This window comes from Eutrema salsugineum, unplaced genomic scaffold, assembly GCF_000478725.1.
Source record: "Eutrema salsugineum unplaced genomic scaffold, Eutsalg1_0 scaffold_4, whole genome shotgun sequence".
Lineage (NCBI taxonomy): Eukaryota > Viridiplantae > Streptophyta > Magnoliopsida > Brassicales > Brassicaceae > Eutrema > Eutrema salsugineum.
Genome location: NW_006256686.1, coordinates 5,850,008 through 5,863,717, shown reverse-complemented (window position 1 = coordinate 5,863,717; position 13,710 = coordinate 5,850,008). Strand labels below are relative to the sequence as shown.

Genomic DNA, 13,710 nt, shown 5'->3' with positions numbered 1-13,710 from the left:
TTTTCGTTAGATTTGACTAAATATCAATTTTATTAAATTTAAAGACGGTATTGACAATAAGGAGAAATATTAAACTATAATAATTTAGACCGATATGATTAAAGTTATTTTTTATTGAGTATTTATTTAGAAAACAGTAGTATATGTTTACCTGATGATTCTATGATTTTTTAGTTAGAATAAAGAAGAAGAAAGAGGTTATACAATTTTAAAAGTTGTGAGAGAGTTAGAGAAAAGTGGTTGAGATTAATACTAAATTATAAGAAATAAAAAAATATATAATTTTAAAAAACTTTTTTGCTAGATTTTTAATTAAATCTTTTTTTTTCATACAATATTTTATTAGTTTTTAAATAGATTCTAATTGTGTTTCTTTTAATAATTTTGTTAGATTTTTTGTAAAGTTTAGAAATATTAAAAAATGGTAATCACTAAAAGATATAGTTTCTATGTTTGATTTAAAAAAAAAAAACGTTTGACACCCTTTTGTCAATAATTCGTCGAATATCTTGTACTTTTTGTCCTAATTTTTTACCATTTTTTATTGCACGTAAAAGTTCGACTTAAAAAGTCATTTTTGATATTTAATATAATATTTTTTGTTGAACTGCCTTTCAAACCAATCTCTTTTATCCGCATTTGAGATAGTATTACATATGAAAGTTGAAACATATCGTAGTACAAATAACATAAATCAAGATAATGAATATCAAAAATATATTATTTTGGAAATACTCCAAATAATTATCAACACTCTCATCCTTTGTCAGCGAATGGTATGGATCTGTTTTCAGCTTTTTTTTTTCATGTTTGTCTCACAAACTTAAACTTAGCCCTTTTCAATTTTTCAGAAAAAAAATTACTATCTTAGATAATTAAATTATTTAGTGTTAAGATATTCCAGTCAATGCCACTGAGATTTCATTGTTTTTTCTTTTCTTCTCTACTAAATTCTCTGTTACAACGGCATTTGCTTTTATTTTTGGTTAAAATATAACTAAACACTTATAGAAAATATAATTTAGTGTTTGAATTTTGACTACTATTGACAAATGTCTTATTTACATGATTTTTCTGAACTTCATATTTTCAAAAAAAAATTTAACTATAAAAATTCATTTATAGAGATTTTAAAAACCTCTAAATCTCTCATACATTAAAACCTCTCTATTTATACACTACAAATACATTTATAGAGAGATTTGACTAGTATATATCCTCTATTATTTATAATGTATTAAATCTCCAAATCTTGACTATAATTGACACCAATCCTAGACCTGCCACACTATAATTGTATGGTTATATGGCTAAATTTATACTACGAATCAATCGCAACTTCATAGTTGAAATTTCTAAACCAAACTTGAAAATGAAGAACTTTTTCCTCAAGCTTCCATTATTGATTTTCATTTTGGTCATTACTTCTAGTAAGTAATTATATATATTAATCTATTTAATTTAAGAAAAATGATGAAAATTGTTATCTAATTCTGTATTTCATTTTTTTTTGTGCAACCATCATATATCATTTCTTAAAAATATTTTCAAAATATTTTAGCTAAAAGACATAAAAGATACTTAATATATTATTACTAGAGAAACAATATTGAACCATTTTGTTTATGTTAATGATGTTGAAAAATCTTGGAGCAGAAGCAAGACAATTAACTGGAGTCGAAGTTATCGCCGGAAGTTCAAATAAGACCGTCACCGCTGGGGCGGCACATCCACCTTGCAAGAGAGATGTAAATTGTAGCTTCGAATGTCCTAAGGGAGGAATGTAACGATTGCCTTGGCACATGTGATTGCTTCTAAGTGCTTATCGCTTTGTAATCTAATTTTCCAAATAAAATCTTACCCATCAAGACTTTAGACTTTATATTTTATATTCAAGATTAGTAAAAATCATATGCTTGAAATTTAATCTGCAAACTTGATTCAATCCAAATAAAAACAAAACAGTTTTTAAGGTCTACTCTTTAGGCCTCTCCTTGCCAATGATAATCTTGACCTCGAAGAGACGGTTTCTTCTTTTTCTTCTCCACTTTCATCATTGTCGAGAACAACAATGGATTCAGGCATTGATGTTTCTTCCAAGCCCAAGTTCTCAAACTCAACATCATCTTGATTTTGATTCTGAAAGTCCATTTGTGATGAAGTCTTCACCACACAAGTCTTTCTTTTGAGATTGAGGAGGCAAGGCAAGAAAATACTTTCTTACACTACCAGAACACGTACTACATTTAATAATAAACTGCAATTTTGAGTCTTTCTTCGGACTTTTAAACTACTTTCATTTGTATTTCAAGATTAGTTAGTACTCATAAGATTAATCAAAATAACTTGATTCAAACCTAAAAATGCAACAAAACAATTATCACCACTTTTTTCAAGGTCTACACTTGAGGAGATAAGTATATTAGTATCTCATTTCTCCTTGTCAACATATAAATTTCAATCTAGTTCAAATCATACGACATGAAATTAGCCACGTTCACGTATTTACCTTATTAGCACGATTCAATAACAATTGTGCCTAAGTTTGACACCCCCTTGTCCTTGATCCGTACCTACAAAACGATTTTGTTGCTTTGGTCCTAGTTCCACCGAACCTTTTTATATAGTTTTTGATCGGTTTTCTTTCTAGTATACGTGTAACAAGAAGTCTTTTATACTATTTATTGTTAAATCAAAACATTAATTTGGAAATACTCCCAATAATTATCTACAATCTCACCCTTTTTCAGCGAAAGATATGGATTTATTTTTACTTCTTTTTTTCATGCTTGTCTAGCTTAAACTTAGATCTGATTTTAAGTACTCCTTATTTTAAAAAACTAAATTTAATTATAAAAATACAATTAAAGAGAAATTTGAAAACCTCTAAATCTCTTATACATTAAAAGAAGTTATCAGGAATCTACGACAATTTTGTTAAAAGTTATTAGGAATCTACGAAAATCCATAGAAGTTATTATAAAGAATCCAAATTTTGGGTACACAGATTTATTAGAAATCCACAAAATCTTTGAGATTTTTATAATCTCTCAATTTTAGAAATCTTCATCTTTTGAAAAAGGAATCTTATTATTCAATATTTAGTGGCCCTAATAATTGGTAATGTAATAATTCTCTAGCCTTTAGTGACATGCCAAATTATAAATATACGGGTATGTGACTAAAATTTTCTAGTTGATAACGTCAAACAAAATTTGAAAATGGGGAATGTTTCTCTCAAGCTTTCACTTTTGATTTTCATTCTGGTCATCACATCTAGTAAGTATTTTTATATATATATATATATATATATATCGTAAAATTGATTAATTCGGGTCAGAAAACATGTTCCAACTAACAAAAGTTTGTTTTAGAACCAACAGTAGCCTTGTTTTTCTTTTAAACATTTAGTTCTATCGTTTTAACTTCACAAATACTACAAGATCATGTTTTTTAATCGTTAAAACCATTTTGTTTATGTGAATGATGGACAAGATTTTGGAGCAGAATCAAGAGTGCTAAGTGGAACTGATGAGAAAATCGAAGTAAACACCGGTCCACCTTGCAAGAGGGACATTGACTGTACGTTTAGATGTCCCAATGATGGAGTCTGCAATGTTTACTACAGCACATGTGAATGTAAATGATGGAGTCTGCAATGTTTACTACAGCACATGTGAATGTATCTGACTATAAAATCGCATCCTAATCTATTTTTATCAATAAACATGTTCACCAATTCTTCAGACTTTATACTACTCGTTTGTATTTTCAAAATCTAAGAAAAGTAAAAAATTATATCAATCTAATTAAAATCATATGTCATAAAGATAGCCACGGTCACATATTCAATTTATCACGACGGTTCAGTGACAATTGCGCCTAAGGTTGACATCCCTTTGTTATTGATTCGTCGAAGATCTTGTACCTTGATCATAATTTTTTACCATTTTCTTGTATTTTCGATTAGTTTTCTTTCTAGTGCACGTAAAAGTTCGATTAAAAAATTCACTTTTGATATTTAATATAATATTTTCTGTTGAGCTTTAAGATAGTATTATATGAAATTGAAATATATCGTAGTATATAAAACTAGACCCCTGAAAATAACCTAAAACAAGATTTTGAATATAAACGTAGACTCATGAAAAACATTTAGCAGAAATAACCTAAAGGGGTAGTGAAAAGATCATTTAATCCTGTATGAGTAAACAAAAAATGGATGTTCTAATTACCGTTTACACCCTGACGAAGTCTACTAAAGAGAAAAAGAAGTCTAATAGTAGACTTCTTTTATCGAAATGAAGTCTACTAAGTAATTAAATCTGGAAATTTAATTTTAAAATTTTTAAAAAATTATTTTGATATCAAATTTACATTCATAAATTCTTCGTAACCCAAATGTACATAAATTATTTTTTCATATTGCTAAATGATAATGTAACCCAAATGTACATAAATTATTTTTTAAATTAAGTAGAAATAAATTTATTATTTAGGTTTTAAAAGTTGTAAACTTTTATATTTAGGTTTTAAAAGTCTGTTAAACCGAATAAAATAACCTAACCGAAATTTAAACCGAAATTAAATCCAAATTAAACCAAAAATATTTATTTTAATTGGAAATTTTATCTTACTATATAAACCAACGAATCCTCGTAAAACCCTAATTTTTTCAAAACTCTCTCTCTAATTCGGCGATTTCCTCTGGCCTCCATCGCCTCTCTCACGATTTTTTTCCAAGCTCAGAGATTCTTTCAATCCGGTATCAACAACTCAACAACGGCGAATCAAGCAGCTTCTGTAGGTGACTTTTTCAGATCTACCGCATCTCTCTTCTCCTTCACAGCCGATAACATTGAGACCTAAAAGGTATGTTATTTCCTCTCGATCTCTTCTTTATCTTCCATGGAAAGATGAATACGAGAGAAATCAATGGTTTTGCCTCTGCCGCGAGATCGATATCTCTTCCTAAGCAGCCTGATTACAGAAGCAATCCTGTCCAGATCTTTAGGATACCTAGTTATTTTTGTTGTAATGGTTTATCGAATTATTCAGAGAAAAGCAAAAATATGCCAATACTTGGGTGGTAATTTTGATTTTCAGGTGAAAGAGGACGCTCTAGCAAGAAGATGAAGTACGGTGGGAAGGTTCGTGCTAAGTTTTCTTAAAGGAGAATTCTTTTATTGATAAGCTATTCAATGTTAGTTACTTTAATTCATTGTTAAAATTCTCAGGATGATCAAAAGATGATGAACATCCAAAATGAATAATATTATCTTGGTGATGATGCCGATAAGGATTCTCGTGATGGTTAGTAAATTAGTTTTTTTTTTTTGCTATATTGTAGGTTGATTTTGTACTTCTATATATACATAAGAAACATTGTAACTCAGTGAAGAGGAATTGTAATGGTTTCGTAGGTGAAGGATAGAAGAAGGATAGGATTATAGCAAATTGGAGTTGAAGCCATATATATAATGGAAACATGCCTTTGTATCGCCATAGCTGAACCTATTTGCAGGTGCTCACTGCTCACCATATATTTATTTCTTCTAGAGAGATTTTGATTTCGTTTTGTAAGAATCAAGGGCTTGAGGATGCTTAGACCTAAAATCATATGGTCTTAAATGAGAACTTATGTGTTGAGGTTATACGAATTCTTAGTAATGGTGTTATGGCGTTGGTAGCTTCGTTTGCTTTTTAACAGAAACATGAAGGAAAATGTAGAAAGTGTGATCTTGTTGTTTGATTTCCTTTGTATGTTGGCTTCACAATATATACTTCCTTATGGTTTTACTCTGATAGAAGCATTGTTGTTGTACAGGTCTAGCTCACAGGAACTCAGTGTGGGAGGCTCATAATGAAATTTTGGTGACTATAGAAAGGATTTGATGCTACTCGGTGGCTAGATCGAACTTTTTAAAGCTGTTTACTTCTAAATTCAAGTGACATAGATTCGGTTGTAGCAAGGTCAATAATCTCGGTAATGGTGTTTCATTTGTAACATCTTCATTTAATCAATAATGGTATAATAATATCCTAAATCTCGGGAGAGGCTGATCTCTTTAAGAAAATACAAAGTTTGCTTCTTTTACCACGTGCCCTTTTTGGGCTTGCATGTAATGTTGCTGTCACTTTATAATCAAGTGTTGTCGTTCAGATTTTTTAGCTTCATGATCAGCTACTTTAAAATCAGGAAATTTCAATTTTAGGAATAACATTCAAATAGAAGATTTGTCACAAAATATATTTCAGAGATTCACAAAATATATTTCAGAGACAAAGCAATAACACTCTTACATAACAAAATCAAGTCGAACTATTCTGTATATTTGATAAGAAGAGACGAAAGGCAAATAATCTAGTCCAACAGACTTAAATAATGTGGACTGTTGTTATCTTTAAAAACTTTTGTCTGTTTTAGAAAGACACAGAGCTTGAGAATATGGTAAAAACTAGAATGAAGAAGCAATGAACAAAAAAAAGAGTTAAAAAAATGATGAAAAACAGGTATTTGAACTATTCTTGTAATAAATTACACAAGTAAACCATACTAGCAAACTAAAATAGGAACTACATTATTGCAAACACATAAGATACAAATTTTTTATATAAAAGACTTTGTTTGGAGACTTCGTGTGTAGACTTCATCCGTATTCGTGTGTAGACTTCATCCGTAGACTGTTGAAGAAGTCTACTTTTACAAGCTAACTAGCTTATAAATCAAAAAATTCGATTCCACAATAAATATCGACTTAAATCAAATGAAAATCATTGAGTAGTTCAACCACTTGCTAACACGCATGTCAAAACCTAAAAATTAAAAAAAAAATTTATAAATATTTAAAATATGTGTTTTTAAAATAAATAAAAAAAGTAGACTTCCTAATTAGACTTCCTTAGTAGACTTCAAGAGAAGTCTACTGAAGTCTACTTTGATAAGCTAAGTAGCTTAAAAATCAAAACTTCTGATTCAACAATAAATATCGAATGAAATGAAATGAAATTCACTGGGTATTTCAAAAAAACATTTCTAATCCAAAAAATAAAAAAAAATACTTTATAAATTTGCCTAAAATGCGTTTTTATATCATTTAGCCCTATTTTTCAATCACGTGTCATTATTTGATTGATTTTTATCTGATGATGCATAAAAAAAAAACTTAAAACAGATCAGTCTAAATAATTAGGGAGAGTTTCAGATTTAACCCATACTAGATTTTAACCCCGTGCGTCCGCACGAGAATTTTTTATTTCTAATATAAATTGCATTATTTTTTTTTAGATATAATTAGTTTTTGTTATTTATTTTTTTAAATCAAAAAATTGTTATCATGTTTTAATTTTAAACAGTAAAAATTTGTATATTAGTAGAATAAGAGTATGCGTTAATTAAGTATATATTGATCTAATGTTAATTATAAACTTTGTTATTATGCGAATTTAGATTTACACATAAATAATCTATATATCTATGAATTTGCTAACCCATCCGTTTAGTTGTCTAAAATCATTTTAAATATCTTACATGTTTTGACAAACTAAACTGTATAATATAATTATAAATGTATAACCCTATACATATTTACTAATATTGAATATTTGGACCAATTGATTATAAAAAAATATAATAAAATATTTATTTACTATTTATGCTATTACAAAAATGTACATATATATATATATATATATAAACTGGCTAACTTGTTAGTCCCTAGTTTAAATGTCTTAAATCATCTTAATATCTTACATGTTTTTATAAATTAACTCATAGACCTTAAGTATATATAGATATATATATAACTCTAATCAGCTCGATCATATTACTATATAATATAAATATTTATTAATCTAAAATAATTGATATTTTAGACCGATTGATTATGATAAAATACGATAAAATATTTATTTACTATGCAGTTTTATAAAAATATTATTTAAATTTAAAATTTAAAATTAAATCGAACCTGTATTTAAGGAATTCTAAAGTATTAAAATTATTATCTATATTTTTGTCATAAAATTTAATTATATTTTTTGTTGATTTTTTTGAATTTAAATTCATTTAAATACAGATTTTTGTAATTAAATTTAATTAAATTGCGACCGCACAAGAATGTTTTATCTTTTATTTCTAATATAAGTTGATTTATTTTTTTTGTTTAGATATAATTTGTTTTTGTTATTTTTTTGTTTAAATCAAAAAATTGTTATCATATTTTAATTTTAAACAGTAAAATTTGTATATTAGTAGAATAAGAGTATGCGTTAATTAAGTATATATTGATCTAATATTAATTATAAATTTTGTTATTATGTGAATTTAGATTTACACATAAAAAACTATATATCTATGAATTTGCTAATCCATCCGTTTAGTTGTCTTAAATAATTTTTAATATCTTACATGTTTTGATAAACTAACCCGTATAAGACTATAATTATAATTGTATTATCCTATAAATATTTACTAATATAGAATATTTGGACCAATTGATTATGAAAAAATATAATAAGATATTTATTTATTATTTGTGCTATTAAAATATATATATATATATATATACATATATATATATATATAAACTGGCTAACCTGTTAGTTTAATTGTCTGAAATCATCTTAATATCTTACATGTTTTAATAAATTAACTCATGGACCTTATATATATATATATATATATATATAACTCTAATCAGTTCGATCATATTATTGTATAATATAAATATTTATTAATCTCAAATATTTGATATTTTAGACCAATTGATTATGATAAAATACGATAAAATATTTATTTACTATGCATTTTTATAAAAATATTATTTAAATTTAAAATTTTAAATTAAATCTCTCCTGTATTTAAGAAATTTTAAAGTATTAAAATTATTATCTAAATTTTCGTAATAAAATTTAATTATAATTTTTTTTGAATTTTTTGAATTTAAATTAAATTGAATGCAAATTTTTGTAACTAAGTTTAATTAAATTTCTAATAATTTGAAATTTAAATTAAAGATGACCTCGATTTTAGGAAATCTAAAAATATCTAAATTAATAACTAATTTTCGGAAATTAAATATAAAAATAAAATAAAAATATTATAAAAAAAACTTTGGAAGTATTTGGATGCAAGCACCAAATGTGCTTCTTTTTTAATAGAATAGATAGATTTCAAAGTCAAACACCAAACTAACCTCTTTTTTTCTCTCTCAAACTTTTGCCATTTTCTCACAATTTTAGCAGATTTAACCCATATTTCAAAGTAAATATTTGAGCTCATTCACTCATAACCTTCCTCATTCTTTCATAATTTCTTCTCCAAAACATCTGGGCTAAGTTACAATACCAAATCACTACACTACACAACTATATAGATGGATAGCACGGTCACATATTCACTTTATCATCACGGTTCAGTGAAAATTGTGCCTAAGTTTGACACCTTTTTGTCAATAATTCGTCGAAGATCTTATACTTTTTGTCCTAATTTTTTACCATTTTTTTATTGCACGATAAAAGTTCGACTTAAAAAAGTCATTTTTGATATTAATATAATATTTTCTGTTGAACTGCCTTTCAAACCAATCTCTTTTGTCCGCATTTGAGATAGTATTACATATGAAAGTTGAAACATATCGTAGTACAAATAACATAAATCAAGATAATGAATATAAAAAAAATATTATTTTGGAAATACTCCAAATAATTATCAACACTCTCATCCTTTGTCAGCGAATGGATCTGTTTTCAGCTTTTTTTTTTCATGTTTGTCTCACAAACTTAAACTTAGCCCTTTTCAATTTTTCAGAAAAAAAATTACTATCTTAGATAATTAAATTATTTAGTGTTAAGATATTCCAGTCAATGCCACTGAGATTTCATTGTTTTTTCTTTTCTTCTCTACTAAATTCTCTGTTACAACGGCATTTGCTTTTATTTTTGGTTAAAATATAACTAAACACTTATAGAAAATATAATTTAGTGTTTGAATTTTGACTACTATTGACAAATGTCTTATTTACATGATTTTTCTGAACTTCATATTTTCTAAATTTATACTACGAATCAATCGCAACTTCATAGTTGAAATTTCTAAACCAAACTTGAAAATGAAGAACTTTTTCCTCAAGCTTCCATTATTGATTTTCATTTTGGTCATTACTTCTAGTAAGTAATTATATATATTAATCTATTTATTTAAGAAAAATGATGAAAATTTTCATCTAATTCTGTATTTCATTTTTTTGTGCAACCATCATATATCATTTCTTAAAAATATTTTCAAAATATTTTAGCTAAAAGACATAAAAGATACTTAATATATTATTACTAGAGAAACAATATTGAACCATTTTGTTTATGTTAATGATGTTGAAAAATCTTGGAGCAGAAGCAAGACAACTAACTGGAGTCGAAGTTATCATATGCTTGAAATTTAATCTGCAAACTTGATTCAATCCAAATAAAAACAAAACAGTTTTCAAGGTCTACTCTTTAGGCCTCTCCTTGCCAATGATAATCTTGACCTCGAAGAGACGGTTTCTTCTTTTTCTTCTCCACTTTCATCATTGTCTAGAACAACAATGGATTCAGGCATTGATGTTTCTTCCAAGCCCAAGTTCTCAAACTCAACATCATCTTGATTTTGATTCTGAAAGTCCATTTGTGATGAAGTCTTCATCACACAAGTCTTTCTTTTGAGATTGAGGAGGCAAGGCAAGAAAATACTTTCTTACACTACCAGAACACGTACTACATTTAATAATAAACTGCAATTTTGAGTCTTTCTTCGGACTTAAAAACTACTTTCATTTGTATTTCAAGATTAGTTAGTACTCATAAGATTAATCAAAATAACTTGATTCAAACCTAAAAATGCAACAAAACAATTATCACCAATTTTTTCAAGGTCTACCCTTTTTTTTTTTTTTTTTTTTTTGGTAAACAAGGTCTACACTTGAGGAGATAAGTTTATTAGTATCTCATTTCTCCTTGTCAACATATAAATTTCAATCTAGTTCAAATCATACGACATGAAATTAGCCACGTTCACGTATTTACCTTATTAGGACGATTCAATAACAATTGTGCCTAAGTTTGATACCCCCTTGTCCTTGATCCGTACCTACAAAACGATTTTGTTGCTTTGGTCCTAGTTCCACGGAACCTTTTTTTATAGTTTTTGATCGGTTTTCTTTCTAGTATACGTGTAACAAGAAGTCTTTTATACTATTTATTGTTAAATCAAAACATTAATTTGGAAATACTCCCAATAATTATCTACAATCTCACCCTTTTTCAGCGAAAGATATGGATTTATTTTTACTTCTTTTTTTCATGTTTGTCTAGCTTAAACTTAGATCTGATTTTAAGTACTCCTTATTTTAAAAAACTAAATTTAATTATAAAAATACAATTAAAGAGAAATTTGAAAACCTCTAAATCTCTTATACATTAAAAGAAGTTATCAGGAATCTACGACAATTTTGTTAAAAGTTATTAGGAATCTATGAAAATCCATAGAAGTTATTATAAAGAATCCAAATTTTGGGTACACAGATTTATTAGAAATCCACAAAATCTTTGAGATTTTTATAATCTCTCAATTTTAGAAATCTTCATCTTTTAAAAATGGAATCTTATTATTCAATATTTAGTGGCCCTAATAATTGGTAATGTAATAATTCTCTAGCCTTTAGTGACATGCCAAATTATAAATATACGGGTATGTGACTAAAATTTTCTAGTTGATAACGTCAAACAAAATTTGAAAATGGGGAATGTTTCTCTCAAGCTTTCACTTTTGATTTTCATTATGGTCATCACATCTAGTAAGTATTTATATATATATATATATATATATATATATATATATATATATATATATATATCGTAAAATTGATTAATTCGGGTCAGAAAACATGTTCCAACTAACAAAAGTTTGTTTTAGAACCAACAGTAGCCTTGTTTTTCTTTTAAACATTTAGTTCTATCGTTTTAACTTCACAAATACTACAAGATCATGTTTTTTAATCGTTAAAACCATTTTGTTTATGTGAATGATGGACAAGATTTTGGAGCAGAATCAAGAGTGCTAAGTGGAACTGATGAGAAAATCGAAGTAAACACCGGTCCACCTTGCAAGAGGGACATTGACTGTACGTTTAGATGTCCCAATGATGGAGTCTGCAATGTTTACTACAGCACATGTGAATGTAAATGATGGAGTCTGCAATGTTTACTACAGCACATGTGAATGTATCTGACTATAAAATCGCATCCTAATCTATTTTTATCAATAAACATGTTCACCAATTCTTCGGACTTTATACTACTCGTTTGTATTTTCAAAATCTAAGAAAAGTAAAAAATTATATCAATCTAATTAAAATCATATGTCATAAAGATAGCCACGGTCACATATTCACTTTATCACAACGGTTCAGTGACAATTGCGCCTAAGGTTGACATCCCTTTGTGATTGATTCGTCGAAGATCTTGTACCTTGATCATAATTTTTTACCATTTTCTTGTATTTTCGATTAGTTTTCTTTTTCTAATGCACGTAAAAGTTCGAATAAAAAATTCACTTTTGATATTTAATATAGTATTATTTTCTGTTGAGCTGCCTTTCAAACCAATCTCTTTTGTCCGCATTCATCGAATTTTCTAGTCAAATTCGAGATAGTATTATATGAAATTGAAAAATATCATAGTATATTATACTATTGATAAGAACCGTCCTAGAATTGTCACACACTTGGTTTGGTGGGGGTTGATAGATCCTTGATTCCGAATCGATTCGGAGAAAGAGATGCTAAAGCGTGAGCATAAACCCGAATATCCTTAGGCTTATTTCAAAGAAAAGCACGAAAACGAGGGGATGGAACAAAGAAGGACAAGGGTCGCGATATCGGATGTTAGGGTGTGAGACAAGTCCCGAAAATCCCTAAGCCCCAGATATGACTACGATCTCTCTCTCACTCTTTGTAGGTGAAGGCTGCGTCAAGTAGGATGACAACTACTTGATAAACCAAAACAATAAAATAGCTAACCACCATAAATCGAAAAGTTCACGAAGAACAAAAGAGAAAACTCAAAGATAAATTTTATTAAGAGAAAAGAGATGATCTCAGTCTGAGTACAACGATGCCTTTATATAGAGGCTTAAGAAGACCATCGGTCATACATAGGAAATAAAAGAAAATAAATGAAGACAAGAAAAGTTGAATAACGATCAAACTTCCTTGAATGACCCTTCGCATCCTTTACCGATAAAACTCTTGAACTTTTAAGTATCGTACTAAGCCGCGAACGAACCATAGTCGTGAGATGGGTGATGCCTTAACCTCGTTAAAACCCCATTCGGTAAACCCAGTGGGACAAACCCGAATGCAAGGAAAAAAAGTATTAAAACAGCACCCCAATCAGGCTAGTTCGGACCTGAGTACATGATCACGGTCATGGCCTTGTGATTTGGTGTTGGGTCTGTTACTTGGCCTTGGCTCCTAAGACCAGTAAGCACACGCTAGATCGCTCCCGTAAGCATCTTGGTACGTGATCTGGTCATTGGGCCGGCTGGCACGACCAGAATATCATCTGGGTCGGTAGCTTGGTCTTGTCCCTCGGCCTGAACCTCGACTTTTGTCTCGTCCTTTGTCTCCTTCGGTTCCATGATTATATCATATATTATCTTGGAAATAATCC

The 13,710-nt window shown here is 28.2% G+C and overlaps 3 protein-coding genes and 1 long non-coding RNA gene across 4 annotated transcripts; all 4 read left to right on the top strand.

Annotated features, from left to right (window-relative positions):
• The first annotated feature begins 1,372 nt into the window (after window positions 1-1,372).
• LOC112084658 (putative defensin-like protein 257) lies at window positions 1,373-1,787 on the top strand. Its single transcript, XM_024153948.1, has 2 exons — window positions 1,373-1,428; window positions 1,643-1,787. Exons 1-2 carry the CDS (start codon window positions 1,373-1,375, stop codon window positions 1,785-1,787), a joined length of 201 nt encoding a protein of 66 aa, XP_024009716.1.
• A 1,410-nt stretch (window positions 1,788-3,197) lies between these two features.
• LOC18013651 (putative defensin-like protein 257) lies at window positions 3,198-3,801 on the top strand. Its single transcript, XM_006418673.2, has 2 exons — window positions 3,198-3,279; window positions 3,496-3,801. Exons 1-2 carry the CDS (start codon window positions 3,222-3,224, stop codon window positions 3,645-3,647), a joined length of 210 nt encoding a protein of 69 aa, XP_006418736.1. The 5' UTR covers window positions 3,198-3,221; the 3' UTR covers window positions 3,648-3,801.
• Window positions 3,802-4,691: 890 nt separating this feature from the next.
• Window positions 4,692-6,164, top strand: LOC112084617. Its single transcript, XR_002898287.1, has 5 exons — window positions 4,692-4,872; window positions 5,107-5,150; window positions 5,238-5,313; window positions 5,424-5,524; window positions 5,828-6,164. It is a non-coding gene; the product is annotated as an uncharacterized LOC112084617 (long non-coding RNA).
• A 5,590-nt stretch (window positions 6,165-11,754) lies between these two features.
• LOC18013649 (putative defensin-like protein 257) lies at window positions 11,755-12,320 on the top strand. The gene is made up of 2 exons (XM_006418671.2): window positions 11,755-11,834; window positions 12,075-12,320. Exons 1-2 carry the CDS (start codon window positions 11,777-11,779, stop codon window positions 12,224-12,226), a joined length of 210 nt encoding a protein of 69 aa, XP_006418734.1. The 5' UTR covers window positions 11,755-11,776; the 3' UTR covers window positions 12,227-12,320.
• Window positions 12,321-13,710: the final 1,390 nt, after the last annotated feature.

Excerpts from the sequence above, each read along its gene's own strand:
- LOC112084658 (XM_024153948.1), top strand. The coding sequence starts at position 1,373 with ATGAAGAACTTTTTCCTCAAGCTTCCATTATTGATTTTCATTTTGGTC. Across the intron at positions 1,429-1,642 it reads TTCATTTTGGTCATTACTTC|AAATCTTGGAGCAGAAGCAA; the intron begins TAGTAAGTAATT and ends AATGATGTTGAA.
- LOC18013651 (XM_006418673.2), top strand. The coding sequence starts at position 3,222 with ATGGGGAATGTTTCTCTCAAGCTTTCACTTTTGATTTTCATTCTGGTC. Across the intron at positions 3,280-3,495 it reads CATTCTGGTCATCACATCTA|ATTTTGGAGCAGAATCAAGA; the intron begins GTAAGTATTTTT and ends ATGATGGACAAG.
- LOC18013649 (XM_006418671.2), top strand. The coding sequence starts at position 11,777 with ATGGGGAATGTTTCTCTCAAGCTTTCACTTTTGATTTTCATTATGGTC. Across the intron at positions 11,835-12,074 it reads CATTATGGTCATCACATCTA|ATTTTGGAGCAGAATCAAGA; the intron begins GTAAGTATTTAT and ends ATGATGGACAAG.